At 38.2% G+C, this 16434-nt stretch overlaps 2 protein-coding genes across 2 annotated transcripts; one reads left to right on the top strand and one right to left on the bottom strand.

Moving 5' to 3' along the window:
* The first annotated feature begins 2277 nt into the window (after nt 1-2277).
* LOC149145154 (uncharacterized) lies at nt 2278-3276 on the top strand. Its single transcript, XM_089452362.1, has 4 exons — nt 2278-2697; nt 2812-2877; nt 2975-3040; nt 3181-3276. Exons 1-4 carry the CDS (start codon nt 2278-2280, stop codon nt 3274-3276), a joined length of 648 nt encoding a protein of 215 aa, XP_089308488.1.
* Nucleotides 3277-3295: 19 nt separating this feature from the next.
* LOC149145153 (eukaryotic translation initiation factor 3 subunit B-like) lies at nt 3296-5808 on the bottom strand. The gene is made up of 4 exons (XM_089452361.1): nt 5555-5808; nt 4910-5056; nt 4513-4639; nt 3296-3372 (listed from the first exon to the last, which is right to left on the bottom strand). The coding sequence occupies exons 1-4, from the start codon at nt 5618-5620 to the stop codon at nt 3296-3298; spliced, it is 417 nt and encodes a 138-aa protein (XP_089308487.1). The 5' UTR covers nt 5621-5808.
* Nucleotides 5809-16434: the final 10626 nt, after the last annotated feature.

Genomic DNA, 16434 nt, shown 5'->3' with positions numbered 1-16434 from the left:
CATAACTGAGGAATAGGTATTTGAATATGAAAATTAGCAGTAGAAAACTTAATCATCATTTTTTCTCTAATCTATAGCATTTTAATCCTTAAGGGTGTTATCTAAAAAAACAATAAATATTGATCTCACAAGACAAAGTAAGGGACACATAGAGATATTGAGTCTTAAACTAATATATGGCTTATTTTATTTAATATAATCTTAGACCGTTGATCTTTTTCTTCCATTACACATTCATGAGTAATTGAGATCACTTAGAGAAAGTTTCTAAGGCTTGTGTAATTAACTATAGGTCTCCCTAACAATACATATGAAGTTGTTGTTGGGCCCGCGGTTTTGTCTGTTTGGTGTTCGTCCATCTGTCATTTTGTTTTAGATGTATTCTCTGGTGATCCATAAAGTTAAAGTCAATTTGAATTGATATGATTTGTTCATCTCGTCAGTTCTGTACCAATTCAATTCGGAGTTTACTCTTTTTCTATTCGTTTCACCAATCTATATCATGTCTAATTTGCCACTAGTGAGGATGAGGAGGAAGACGAAGATTCACTAGAGTTTGAGACTGGGTTCGGCAACATTGTAGTTGTAGACAATCTCCCGGTTGTCCCTACAGAGAAGTTTGAGAAACTCGAAGGTGTTGTTCGCAAGATCTTTGGGCAGATTGGTACAATCAGGGAGAGAGGGCTTTGGATGCCGATTCATCCCGAAACCCAGAAGACTCAAGGATATTGCTTTATAGAGTACAATACCTCTCAGGTACAACCTAGTCTTGATCACTCCGTGCTTTATTATTTTAATTCATAGAGTACAATATCCTTTAGGTACAAGCTAGCCTTGATCACTCCTTGCTTTATTATTATTATTATTATTTGTTTAATTTTTTTTAATTTTTAATTTTTTTCAAGAACCAGAGGCTTCGTACTTTTACTTGCAAGTGTCTGGGAAGTGTTCCTCAAAGTTCTAGAATTGCTACTAGTTTTGTAGATGGCCAAGCTGCCCTATCATTAATATATCGGCAAAGATTAACTCATGCTTTTATTGGCTTTGCGGCAAGTTTATATTGAGACTATTAATTCCTTATAGAATCTTTAGAATGTTACCATTTCTTATTTTTATAGCACGTTTGTTGTATTCTAGGTTGATACCTGTTGGTGCATTGCAAATATCTCTCTCTTTAGTAGGAGCGTTCGAATAAGTTTGAATGCCATTTTGTCAATCTTGTCTTCCTACTCACAGTTCTTCATAACACAATTTTGTTGTTTGCGTGACGCAGGAAGCACAAACAGCAAAAGATCAAACAAATGGATATAAGCTAGACAAATCCCACGTATTTGCTGTGAGCATGTTTGATGATTTTGATAGATTTATGAAAGTATCAAACGAATGGATTTCTCCAGAAACGAAGGCCTATACACCTGGGGTAAGAGTCATTATCTGTTTACATGACACTAAGCTATCTATGAAAGTGAGCATTTTGGATCTATAAGAGTTCAAAAAATATCGAACATTGAACTATATATGAGAGCAGAACCCATCAATAATATATAATTTATTACTTCCAGACAGAACTGTTGATTCTTGGCTTTCTACGATCGAGCATCTCTATTACATTAACACGTCTAACACTGCTGAGTTGAATTCGTATAAGTTTGTTTTTGCTTTTGGTAAACATTGTGTTGTTACTTGGCAGGAAAATTTACAACAGTGACTAACAGATGAGAAAGGACGTGATCAATTTGTTATCCGTGCGAACACTGACATAGAAATTTATTGGAATGATCCTAGAAACTATACTACAGAACAACTTCATCCGATGGGTCATAGTCCAGGAAACAAACAAACGATCATGACGGGTCGATTCCCGGAATCGACCCGCCGCCGGTCGGGGGGCGCGGGGGTGGCGCTGCGGTGCACAGCGCCACCCCCGCGCCCCCCGACCGGCGGCGGGTCGATTCCGGGAATCGACCCGTAGCTCTAGTGAATACATATTCGTTGTGCAAGATTTTACTGGAAGACGAAGATTGGCTGGAAGTGGATTCCCCTGATTCCACATTGCTAGATGCTAATCTCGAATACGACACACATGCTGCCTCTGAAGCTAGCATGCTCTATCCTGAGGAGCCCCAATACAACTTCAAGTGTTGGGCCGAGCGTGGATATTCGTCCTCGTGTTCATGTGATAATGAATCTCCGAATTACCTTGTCCATGAAAATTATTGGGCAAATGGTTCAATGCCATTGCTGCTGAGCACCAATTTGTTATCAGAAAATACATCTATGGCGATACAATGTCATGGCTTGGAATCTTTCGCGCTTTATGATCTTGGTTTGGCATTGAACGAGGACAATGATGTCATTTCGATAGAATCTTTGAACTCTGACCAGCAATCATGTGAGATGAGTACAGCCTGTAATGCTATGGACCAAAAGCGAAAGATGGTTGATCTGGATATATCAGATCACGAGATTTCTCATGGAAAAAGATTGTGTACAGGGGAACAATCAGTGGGATTGTTGTCTCAGACATGCAATGGTGGGCAAATAGCCGGTACCAGTGACAATAGGTCTGAGCCGATTGGGGGCTCTTCAGATCGTGGTATTGGCATGTCTAGTAAGTCACAACTAGCGGGTATCACTTCAATCGCACCACGCGCTAGAAGGTGCTCTGCAAGCAATCCGCAAAGCCTTTATGCGTGGGTAATTAAACTAATAACCTGCTCTGAAGTCCCACAGTGCAGTCATACGTTTTGAATATTTATCAATATAAGATGCTTGAGCTCATGTTCTAACCTTTTTTATTTCGTTCTACAGAATCGACGGGAAAAAATCAATGAAAGGTTGAAAATGTTACAGTGTCTTATTCCAAATGGTACCAAGGTATGAACTGCGTTTAGGGTCAAGCACTTAGGTTTCGCTAGCTCTGAGTTCAATTGCCTTTATCTGAGAAACGAACATGCATCCGGTTTGTGATCAGGTTGATATCAATACAATGCTAGAGCAGGCAATTGATTATGTGAAGTTCATGCAGCTCCAAATCAAGGTGAGTGTAAAGTTCTGGAGTTCCAGATCCATTAAATTTTAAGGTATAGAGACAGATTTAAACCTAATCTTGATAATGTCCGTTTCTGTACTACAAGTTTTTGACGAGCTGTTACTGATGAGTAATGTTTTTTGGCGTAGCTTCTTAGCTCCGATGAGCATTGGATGTACACGCCCATTGCGTTCAATGCAGGCATGGACGTCCAGGCAGCTTTGGGCCTCAATTCGACCATATAGAGATGAGCAGATCGTTAGCTCAACCATGAATTGTCTGAGAAAAGTTGAAGCTGATTCTACCTGCAATAGGAAGAGACTCTGGCTGAAAATAGATGTCTGCCAAAACCGTATTTTTGAGCCTTCTAATCCAACAAAATAGGTAGCAAGTGCACACTGATAATTAATATTTGTTTTTTTTTGGGCACAGACGAAGAGTGCTGAAATTCATGGAGTTACGCTGACCATTAATACGATTAATACCATATATGTACCGTTTTTGGGTATTACAAACAGTATTACCCTCCCTTGTCTTCAAATCTTTTCGCTTTCAACCAGTACAGTATATATTCTATGTATTCCGATTCTATATCTGAAAAAATATCTGTCAGTTTTTTCGATTTTAACCTCTTCAAATTGTCGTCCTTTTATACTACATTTGTAGCATGTACCTGGCGGTCTTTCATAATGCTTACCCACTCTATCATATAATGTGAGCAGATACATTAGAAATGTGAAATTTGATATCATAAATTACTGGGTTATTTTTAGGTAATTAATTGCAGTCCAATGGTTAAATGTTGAGGATAAAAATGAATTTTTCATTTATAATTGAAAAATTTGTAAACTACAATCTATCTATATGACTGCATCGGTCCCAAACAGGCAACAGAGTGTACTCCTCCCTCACTTGTCTAGATATCTGAAGTATCAGAAACAGAGTCCTATGAAGCTATAAAATCCCTAGCAGATCTCAGACAACGACCAGACAATTTGATAGCACATACCATACAGATTCCTCCTGCTTCATCTACCGGCACATGCGAACGAGTTCCAGCATTGAGAAGTATCCGGCTACTTATAGATCGCTTGATTACAGAGTTCTCACCAAGGTAACTGCGTATTAATTAAAAAAACATGGGTTTCCTTTTTATGTAGTACTCCAGTTGTATGTTAATTCTTTTGGAATGCAGATTTTTTGGCATGGTCAACTGTTCTACAGCCATCGACGGCTGTGAGCGCACCCATAGGTTTGGCAGTTGGTAGAGAGAATAGAAAAGTGTAGACGGTAAAAGCTTGCACAACGAATATGTATTCACTAGAGCTACGGGTCGATTCCCGGAATCGACCCGCCGCCGGTCGGGCGGCGCGGGGGTGGCGCTGCGCACCGCAGCGCCACCCCCGCGCCGCCCGACCAGCGGCGGGTCGATTCCCGGAATCGACCCGTCATGATCGTTTGTTTGTTTCCTGGACTATGACCCATCGGATGAAGTTGTTCTGTAGTATAGTTTCTAGGATCATTCCAATAAACTTCTGTGTCAGTGTTCGCACGGATAACAAATTGATCACGTCCTTTCTCATCTGTTAGCCACTGTTGTAAATTTTCCTGCCAAGTAACAACACAATGTTTACCAAAAGCAAAAACAAACTTATACGAATTCAACTCAGCAGTGTTAGACGTGTTAATGTAATAGAGATGCTCGATCGTAGAAAGCCAAGAATCAACAGTTCTGTCTGGAAGTAATAAATTATATATTATTGATGGGTTCTGCTCTCATATATAGTTCAATGTTCGATATTTTTTGAACTCTTATAGATCCAAAATGCTCACTTTCATAGATAGCTTAGTGTCATGTAAACAGATAATGACTCTTACCCCAGGTGTATAGGCCTTCGTTTCTGGAGAAATCCATTCGTTTGATACTTTCATAAATCTATCAAAATCATCAAACATGCTCACAGCAAATACGTGGGATTTGTCTAGCTTATATCCATTTGTTTGATCTTTTGCTGTTTGTGCTTCCTGCGTCACGCAAACAACAAAATTGTGTTATGAAGAACTGTGAGTAGGAAGACAAGATTGACAAAATGGCATTCAAACTTATTCGAACGCTCCTAATAAAGAGAGAGATATTTGCAATGCACCAACAGGTATCAACCTAGAATACAACAAACGTGCTATAAAAATAAGAAATGGTAACATTCTAAAGATTCTATAAGGAATTAATAGTCTCAATATAAACTTGCCGCAAAGCCAATAAAAGCATCAGTTAATCTTTGCCGATATATTAATGATAGGGCAGCTTGGCCATCTACAAAACTAGTAGCAATTCTAGAACTTTGAGGAACACTTCCCAGACACTTGCAAGTAAAAGTACGAAGCCTCTGGTCCTTGAAAAAAAATTAAACAAATAATAATAATAATAAAGCAAGGAGTGATCAAGGCTAGCTTGTACCTAAAGGATATTGTACTCTATGAATTAAAATAATAAAGCATGGAGTGATCAAGACTAGGTTGTACCTGAGAGGTATTGTACTCTATAAAGCAATATCCTTGAGTCTTCTGGGTTTCGGGATGAATCGGCATCCAAAGCCCTCTCTCCCTGATTGTACCAATCTGCCCAAAGATCTTGCGAACAACACCTTCGAGTTTCTCAAACTTCTCTGTAGGGACAACCGGGAGATTGTCTACAACTACAATGTTGCCGAACCCAGTCTCGAACTCTAGTGAATCTTCGTCTTCCTCCTCATCCTCACTAGTGGAAAATTAGACATGATATAGATTGGTGAAACGAATAGAAAAAGAGTAAACTCCGAATTGAATTGGTACAGAACTGACGAGATGAACAAATCATATCAATTCAAATTGACTTTAACTTTATGGATCACCAGAGAATACATCTAAAACAAAATGACAGATGGACGCACACCAAACAGACAAAACCGCGGGCCCAACAACAACTTCATATGTATTGTTAGGGAGACCTATAGTTAATTACACAAGCCTTAGAAACTTTCTCTAAGTGATCTCAATTACTCATGAATGTGTAATGGAAGAAAAAGATCAACGGTCTAAGATTATATTAAATAAAATAAGCCATATATTAGTTTAAGACTCAATATCTCTATGTGTCCATTACTTTGTCTTGTGAGATCAATATTTATTGTTTTTTAGATAACACCCTTAAGGATTAAAATGTTATAGATTAGAGAAAAAATGATGATTAAGTTTTCTACTGCTAATTTTCATATTCAAATACCTATTCCTCAGTTATGATTCACCGAGTTCATATGAACACATACTTTATTAATGTGTTATTATTCAAAATTTATTGATCCCAAGAAGATATCATGCTCACCTAATGTTGGTTATTCTTTGATGTAACAATCCTCATATACTCTATCATTATGTTATGGCACATGACTAGTTGATTGTGGCTTTGAAAATGCCATAGTGATGACTCGATCACTTATTTAATGTGATAGATAGGTGTTTCACAATATTTCCATCTTTTGCCATCTGTGTACATTCTTGGTTTGACTTTCTTCCTTGAAGATATGTACTAACCATTTATTATTCTATAGATTGACAAAGGAGCTACAAAATTTGTCAATTTATGTAATATTCACATATTAGTTTTTTTTTTTGTAAGAAAAACATATAAAATTGTAGAATAATAGAATCATTACCTTCACATAACCTTTTGTAGCTCAAATGAAAATGTACATATGCAATGTGACAAAGTTATGTAGAAAGGATGGTTATGAAGGTTCCTATCAGATAAATGTAGTCAAAATTGCAGTAGAAAATTGGCAAAAAGATGTAAATTCTTCAGCCCATGAGCAAGTTGAGCCAAAAATACTCAAGTAATTGCCCCTCTTCAAGATTAAGGATTCCGTCGAGAGGGCTACCAATGGGGGAAATCACAGATGAGATGATCTTGTTCCTGAAAAGGAAAAAAAAATTGAAAAACTTTGAAAAGCATACCTTCTACTGGTGTACTCCATATATGCTCATTACATAAATAAATGGAGGCAGTGCTTTCTTAAATTCAAACTTTAGAGACACTCTTAGATTGGGATGCGAGTAATTATGACCTTTATATAACTTAGACAAAATCTACGAGTCATACATTCTTATAATAATGTCCTTGAAGCACTAAATAAGCCATTATAATGGCATTTCCACTCCTTCAAGCACACACATGCTCGTGGGAAAAGGTTCTCCTTTTTTTTGTATTTCATGATCCTTTTATATAGATAGGCCTTGCACAATGTATCAAACGTTGGAAAATATGATATCATTGATAGCAGAATAAAAGAGAATATTAGATGTGCTAAGAATCTAGCTATTCAATTTCACATCATGATTATAATAATAGGTTTAAACTGCTTCTAAGATTGTATTATTGATTTTTAATTTATAAAATTATTTTTTCAATTTGGTTTGGTGAAATAAAGAAACAAATAGTTCTATCTAATAACATGTTTGTTACCTAATTGATTTTTCAAGTGTTAGTCTTGGAAAGGGATTTAGAGAATTAGTTATCAAATTTTGCAAATTATTTTTCCTATATCAAATAATAAAAGAAATAGCGAAACCAATCCATGGTATGACAAAGAGTGTAAAAGTGCGAGGAGAGCAATTAAGGAAGTTGTTGATGAATGTCTTAAAATGGACAAGATAAAAATAGATAAAGCCCTAACTAAAAGGAAAAAGAGGCAATACATTCGTCAAAGACAAGGGAATCTCTTACACCTCTCTAAGCTAGCTCCTAAGAAATTTTGGAGGCAAATTCTGACTAGGAAGACTAAAGAGGTGTCTCACCTCCATTCTTGGAATAAGAAGAAGGATTCAGGGGAAGTTGCTAGGGGGATGCAGGAGAGAATTCAAATAGGAGGAAACAAACTAGAAAAAAAGGAATGAAAATAGAAGTTTAAGAGAAGAGAATGGGATAAAATGAAGTGCGACGAGTATATAGACTAGATCAAGTCTTAGAAAAGGTGGATCCATTTTCAACATTGTCCCTCCTAACGTGCGTCTAGAAATAAAACAATTGCATGTGAAGGTGGGAGAATAAAGTATTCATTGTTTGATTCGAAATTACTTGAAGATTTGGGTAGATGTGTTCTAGATCCGCGCAGCGCCACCCCCCGGCCGCCCTGCCCCACCTGACCGGTGGCGGGTCGACCCCGGAATCGACCCGCCGCCAGTCAGGCGGGGCGAGGCAGCCCGGGGGTGCCGCTGCCGCGGAGGGGGCTGGGGAGGGGGAGGGGTGGCCGAGGAGGGGGCGGTGGCGGTGGAGGGGTGGGCAGGGGGGCTGGGAGGGGGCGGTGGTGGGGGATGGGTGGGCGGGGAGGGGTGGGCAGGGGGCCGGGGAGGGGGCGGTGGCGGGGGATGGGTGGACGGGGTGGGCGGGCAGGGGGCGGTGGCGGTGGGCGGGCAGGGGGCAATGGCGGTGGAGGGGTGGGCATGGAGGGGGAGGGGTGGGCAGGGTGGGGGAGCGGTGGGCGGGGAGGGTGTGGGCAGGGTGGGCGGGGGGGCAGTGGCGGTGGCGGTGGCGGGGGATGGGTGGACGGGGTGGGCGGGGTGGGGGCGGTGGCGGTGGAGGGGTGGGTGGGGGCGGTGGCGGTGGAGGGGTGGGTGGGGGAGAGCACAACTGTGATTTTCCCATTGATTTTTAAGTTAATCATTTTTTTTTGAAAAAAAAGTAGTTATTATTATCTTTTTGACATGAAATTCATAAAAAAAACTATTATTTGACCATTTTTAGTTAATATTTTTGTATAAAAATTGTGATTTTGACATGTTAATTCTAGCAAAAAATTATCAAAACGTTTAGTTTTTTTGTTATATTTATGTTAAAAATGGTTATTTTTTATGTCCATTGTTAAAAAATGTTGTTTTTTAGAAACAATTATTTCATGTGGATTGAAAAATTAATTAAGGGGGTTGAAAAGATGTCTAAATATGTAGATTATCTAAAATTCAAACTATCGACTTTATAATTTAAAACGCAAAACAATAAAAAGCCCACAAAAAAAAAAAAAAAATTAAGATAGAGAACAAGAAAATATGAATATAATGACGACTTCAAAAACTATCAAATTTAGAAAATAATTTTTTACATTTCACACACTAGAAAATTTAAAGTCAAAAAATAGGTCTTTTAAAAAAAGGGTGTGATGCAGAATACACACTTTTTAAAATCAGGATGAAAATCACTACCATTCACCGAGCCTCACCCACTTAATGCACATGAAAAAAATTAAAGTTCCAAAAAGCATGTTCTTAAAAAAACATGTGTATTCTGCATCAACACTTTTGAAAATCGGGTCATTTTTTTGCCACCTCTACAAAACGGGTAACAGTATCAGTTCCCGTTTCAAAGTTTACATTGTTGATCCCATAGATGTATGGAATACCTCTCTCAAATCCAACGAGGGAGCTTTTGGGTGGTTGGTCATTCCTTTTGGGTTGAAAAATGCCCCTCCAACTTTTATGAGGTTGATGGATGACATCCCGTAGCCCTTTACCAAATTGTTTGTGGTTGTATATTTGGAAAACATCCTCATATTTAACAAGAGTTTGGAAGAGCACTTAGAACAGATTTGACAGGTCCTTCAAACCTTGCAACAACAAAAACTATGTGAAAATTAGGAGAAATGCACCTTTGGCATGGCCCAGGTCTAATATCTAGGTTACATCATTGATGAGAAAGGTGTGCATGTGGATATACCTAAGATCCAAATCATTTGGGATTGACCAGCCCAACTATTCTAATAGAGCTTCACAACCTTTTAGGCCTTCTTAATGTTTATCAAAGGTTTGTGTTGGGATTCTCTCAAATCACTTGGCCTTCGAGTCAAGTTACGAAGGGCGGAACGAAAGAATTTTTTTTCTAGATTGAGTCCCAATAGAAGGTGTTTGTGGCGCTAAAGCACCGCATCTACTCTACACCAGCACTCACATTACTAGTCTTGTAACAACCACTTGAAATTGACACAAGCACCTTTGACTATGATACTAAGATAGTTCTCCCTAATGAAGGGCGTGTAGTGGCCTATCACAGTGAGACACTTTATGACACAATTTGAAAATAACCCACTTACAATAAGAAGATGTATTCCATCTCTTATACTCCTATACCAATAGGTGTCATATTTCATGATTTACTTGTTGATATATGTAATATGTTCATTCCTTTCCTTGTTGCAAAGTTTTCCATATTATAAAAAAAAAAAAAATGTAAAAAATGTAAAGAGGGTATGCCCTAAAAGAAAAATCAAAGGGTAAAAAAAAAAAATAAAATGGTCAAAAAAGTGAAAGAAATGAACCCCAAACAAAAATAGACCAGGAAACTATGCAAGTCCAAAATGCCACTACATTTTATTTTTTGTAATAAGCATTGTGTGCGGCTTGTTAATTTATGCCACAATTGGTGAATGGCCCAACAACTTAATCTTGGCTAGTTCATATTTGAATTTCCTGTTTTAGAGATAGAGAATAAAATCTGACCAAACTGTTTAATCTTGGTAGATAAGTAGATAGGTAGGGTAAATAAAAAGGAGCTCAATAGTTCAATCTGAGCCCTTGGATGTAATAAGTGTAGACTTAGGTAGGCTTGCCATGCAAAGAAAATAAAAGTTGATAAGGGTTTGCCAGTCCAAGTGCACCCAAATAAAGAAGGAAAAAATGCTAGGCCCAAGTAGGCAGGGTAGGTAGATTGGTGTTGCAGAATGATACTTGTGATTGATTATGTCTCTAAATGTGTTAATCTTTATCTTTGTCACAAGTGCAAGGCAGACATTATTCTTGATGCAGCTCAAGCGAGGCAAGGTTGAATAACTAACTCCCCTTCATATTTTTCCCCAATCATTCACTAATTCCCCCTAAAACATTAAGATCTGTTCATTTCATAAAGTTTTCCTAAGTAAAATCCTATTTTACTTAGGAAAATTTACAAATCTCACGCATAAACCCATTTTCCCACTTTAGCCTAAGTTTGAATGTAAATTTTTTTAACATTTAAACTTGGCGCTTTTCATTTCATTTCATAAATTCATATTAATTTTTAACTTTTATTATTATATAAGCCCCGCACCTTATTACCCTCCCCGTATTATATTGTTATATTAAAAAACCCCGATATTTTATTTATCCTCAGCCCTGGTTAATTATAACTGTTAAGCGTTGTTTAAATATGGATTAATGAGTTTATTTGAAACTTGTTAAGAACCGTCCCCACTGCACGATAACATGATTAATTAACCATCTGGGTTAATTAATAATCATCCCTAACCATTACCCTGACCAATAGAATCACGTCTAATATAATTAAAACTTTGTTTATCATACCGGGCCCGTAGCTTAACGTCCCGCCATCTCCAACGCTCATCCACCATCCGATCCCCGTCTCACCATCCAACGATTGACATACATATCACGACCCCCCTACTGACCATGCCTTAACTCATGATCGGTCGACGATTTTACGCCTATACCCTTGCCACGCGTCGCCCATCTAGCATGCTTGTTCCCTCCCAGCACGAAAGCGCTCATACCCAAAAGAGGTGTGGGGTAAACCACTTACCACCTACTAATGATGTCATCTACTGACATCAGGTTTGGTACTTCTGACATCATCCGCCACGTCACCCGCCACATCATCCACCCTTCGCTGATGTCATCCACCCAATGAAATCCAAAAATCTCGCCAAAAATTTGTTTTGTTAAATAAAAGGATAAAACACCATTTTTGCTATAATGCACTGCATACAACACTTCGAGAATAACAAAGCCCCAGTCCAGTTTTCAACTGCCACCCGACCACAAAGACTCCAGCAACGAGCTCGCAGCCTCAACCAACCTGCCATTTTATAGTTTCTTCCTCTTTAACGCAGTTTAAACCAACAACGAGGGAATTCCAAGCTTGCAGAAGAGAGAAATAAAAATAGATATAGGGAGATTGCTACCCTAACCAGTGGACCTTCAGAGACACAAATTGCCAGAGGAAAGATGACCAGAAAGAGCGTTTTACTAGAGCAGGATGAACAGGGGTCAAAACAGATAAAAGAGTATCAGATCACAGTAAAAGAGTATCAATTAAGACAGGCAGCCAGCACAGAGTTACTGAAGAAGACAACTACAAGCCGAATCCTAGGGCCTCCCTCCAGTACATTCAACAAAAATAAGACCAGCACAACATAAGTTCATCTTTTCCTTATTTTCAAGGCTAGGTGTTTCTATTTTTTGTAAAATAATGTTAGTCATCCTAAATATTATCTCATTGAGATATTTGTTATATAATTTTCTGCATAAATACCCCCTCAAATGGAGTATTGTGGGTGGATTCCTAGACTTTTCTGTAATATTGAATTTTTGGAATAAAGAGTTGTTGGAATCAACTGTTGTATGGCTTACTGGATGAAGAATTGAAGCAGAGGACTTGTCACAGACTTCTTGAATCAACCACTGGATCGATAAGTCCTCTATATCTTGTGTTTTAAAGTTTTCTTAGTTTATTATATTATCTGTGTTTCACAATCTGAATGATAAAGAAAAGATTTAATTTCAGAATATGCTTGATTGCACTCTATTTTCAGTTATTATTGTTCTCTGTTTTTTCTTCAGAATTAGGATAGGAAGTGAAATCTTAATTGCTCGTATTTCCTAATTCTTTAATGGTTATTATTTGCTAAAGAATACTTAACTGCTTCTTATCAGTAATCATACAATTTCATTCTTTAAATAGGTTGAAGGAACCTTAATTGCCCTTCACCCAATTTGATCCCATTCCATCTATTTCAAGTCTTTAGTTTTTCCCTATTTAACTGCCTTTCTCTGTGAAGCCATCCTCTGCTAAGAAACCCAATCCAGAAATCCATCTTCTTTGACTCCATTAGCCCAATGGACTGAACTACTCTGTCTTACCTCTCTGTTCTATTGAATCTCACCACCTAAACTCAAACAAAACCCTTGACCTTCATAACTAGCCTAATACCTTTAAAAACAAAGCTAAATCATAAAGAGAGAGCCCTCTCTGGATACAAATTGGCTAGATTCTATATCTAAAAGATTGGTCTGTGGCTACCTCGGCCTCCTTTCCCTTTCTTACAACTTTTGGGAAAACCTGAGGGATAACATGAATGGCAACTCCATTCGTGTTATAGAAATTTTTGGGTACTACAACCCTAATCATACATGTCCATAAACCAAGGGCTCCTAAGTCCCTAAAAGTGTTGCTTCACACCCTAAAGGAACAAGGTCAACTGATTACATCATCTCCTAGAAGTTCTCCACATAAAACTGCTCAGAACTGGTCAAAGCTGGACCATACAAACTACATAGTGTAGAGGGTGCGATGCATCCCACCTGCTCAGTGTAAAGGGTGCGATGCATACTAGAAAGCCCTTCTGTAGGGTGCAATGGGTGAGAGTAGACAAATGGAAGAGACAGTTTGCAAGGTTGATCGTCATAGAATCTTCCAGAAACTTCTCCTGTGACACTTTCCTCTTTGAATTCGCCGAGGGATGAGTAAGAGATCATTAATCTCCAAGTGGAATCAATATCTATTAGAGAAAGGACACTAATCAAAATCCCAGAAGTTGACTCACCCCCCTGCAATCATCTATGTATGGATCCCTCATCACAGAGACCTAGAGGCTGGAATTTTGTATCTTGTAAGGAAGTGCTATTGGTTTCTTGGTGGAATATCATAGTGTTGGGTGATCTACGCTTTTCATGAGGTGAAGAAGGGCTTTCATGTTGGGAGGATGACACTGGGTCAGAAAAATTGGTAGTAATCCTCTTTTCTATTCTTAATATTAATAAAGATATTCGAGTTTTCCTCCACGTTCTTGTATATTTGATGATATATGCATTTGTGTGGTCAATATATATCTGGTCTTATATTGTTTATGATTGTAGATCTCTATTCTTCGATAGTATTATGCTGCTTTGATTCCACAGGTGCTCTTTGAAGCTGGGTAGACAAAGTAAAAGTGGCAAGGATCTGTTAGAAGGGAGAGGAACCAAGCGCAAGACTGAGGATGGTGTCTTTTGTTCCCCTCTTATCTACTTCTCATAAAGGAAAGTGAAAGTAGTTTTAGTTTGTTTGTTTCTAAGATAGCTACCAGTCTTAGTGGGACTAGCAGCTCCGAGTCGACACTAGATTTCTCGATAACAAAATGGCGACTCCACTGGGGAGCGAATAGATTGTTTTCTTGTCTATATTTGTTTGTTTTATAAACTTACAGACGGAGCCTGAAGTTAAGCTAGCTAGGCTTCAAACTATATTTGTTATGCAAGTGCAAAGTAGATCAATGCTGCTTCAGTCTATCTCCGGGTTTTGTTTATAAACTGAACAATCGATTTGCAAACATCCTAATTGCCCTAGTGGTGGCTCTAGTAACCTCATTAGATCAGCCCCTGTGATTTCTATTTACTGACTATCTCCAAAAAGTCTTGGACAATCATTCCAAGGTATTTGAGACTCCCAAAGGTCTCCCACCTATTCGTGATCATGATAATGCTATTCATCTGATTCCAGGAAGTGTTCCTCCAAACATCAGGCCATACAGATATCCCTATGCCCAAAAGAGTGAAATTGAACGTATGGTTGCAAAAATGCTAGAGGTTGGTATAATTCAACCAAGTCAAAGTTCTTTCTCTGCTCCAGTCGTATTGGTGCACAAGAAGGATGGATCATGGTGCATGTGTCCAGATTATAGGGAGCTCAACAAGCTCACTATTAAAGATAAGTTTCCCATTCCTGTCATTGATGAATTACTGGATGAATTTCATGGATCAATTTACTTCACCAAGTTGGATCTTCATTCAGGATATAATCAAACCACAATGAAGATTGAAGACATTCTGAAAACAACATTTAGAACTCATGAGGGTCATTATGAATTTTGGTCATGCCTTTTGGCCTTACCAATGCACCTTCAACATTTCAAGGTTTGATGAATTCAATTTTCAAACCATTCCTTAGAAAATTTGTGTTAGTATTTTCTGATGATATACTAATCTACAACAAGTCTTGGAAGGATCATGTTGAACATGTTGACAGGGTGTTACAACTATTGGAGGAGAAACAATTATATGCAAAAAGATCCAAATGTTTCCTTGGAGTACAAGAGGTGGAATTTCTAGGTCATATTGTATCTCATGAAGGAGTTAAGGTAGACCCTAGCAAAATTAAAGCCATTAAGGAATGGAAAATTCCCACATCCATAAAGCATCTGCGAGGATTTCTCGGGTTGACAGGGTATTATCGCAATTTTGTTAAGAATTATGGTAGAATAGTAGCACCTCTAACAACACTATTGAAGAAAGATACATTTTCATGGACTCCAGAAGCAACAAATGCATTCGAGCATCTTAAAGAGGCAATGTGCCAAGCACTGGTCTTAGCTACATCGGACTTCACAAAAACCTTTATTGTGGAATGTGATGCTTCAAGAAATGGAATTGGTGTTGTTTTAATGTAAGATGAAAGACCCATTTCTTTTGAAAGTCGTCCAATCAAGGGAAAGTTTTACACAAAGCTATTTATGAGAAGGAAATGTTGGCAATACTCCATGCACTTAAGAAATGGAGACCCTACCTAATGGGAAGACACTTCAAGTTAAAAATGGATCATGATAGCCTTACATACTTTTTATGACAAAGATTATCCTCTGAAGAGCAACAAAAGTGGGTGACAAAGATGTTGGGTTATGTCTTTGAAATCATCTACAAAAAAGGGAAGCCAAATGTGGTGGTAGATGCACTCTCAAGAAAGGATGAGGATGTGGAAGCATTGTTGTGCGCCATTTCTATTATCCAACCAGATTGGATAAACGAAGCAAGGGAGGAATGGAAGAATGACGAAGAAGTGTGGGCACTTATTCGAAAGTTACAACAAGATTCCAGTATGTCTGATACATTTAGCTGGAAAAATGATTCGTTATGGTACAAATATCGCTTATACCTCTGTAAGAATTCCCAGCTAAAACAAAAGATTCTTATGGAATTGCACACTTCTCCCTTAGGAGGGCACTCAAAATTTTTAAAAACTTACGACAGGGTTAAGAAGGAATTTTTTTGGGATGGCTTTAAATCATATATTCAAAAGTTTGTGGTGGAATGTTTGGTTTTCCAACAAAATAAAGTTGAAACAATTAAAACACCGTGTCAATTACAACCTTTATCCATTCCAAGCCAACGTTGGGAGGAGGTTTCAATGGATTTTATCACAGGTTTACCCAAGTCTGAGGGAAAGAGTGTCATCATGGTGGTAGTTGATAGACTTACCAAGTATGCATACCTTTTTTCATTGTCACATCCATCTAAAGCCAGTACAGTTTCTACTACATTTATGGAAACAATTCAAAAGCTACATGGAAACCCAA

This window comes from Pinus tabuliformis, chromosome X, assembly GCF_031772625.1.
Source record: "Pinus tabuliformis cultivar Carrire ecotype Pingquan chromosome X, CPIR1, whole genome shotgun sequence".
Taxonomy (NCBI): Eukaryota; Viridiplantae; Streptophyta; class Pinopsida; order Pinales; family Pinaceae; genus Pinus; species Pinus tabuliformis.
This window is presented reverse-complemented; position numbering and strand designations above follow the sequence as displayed.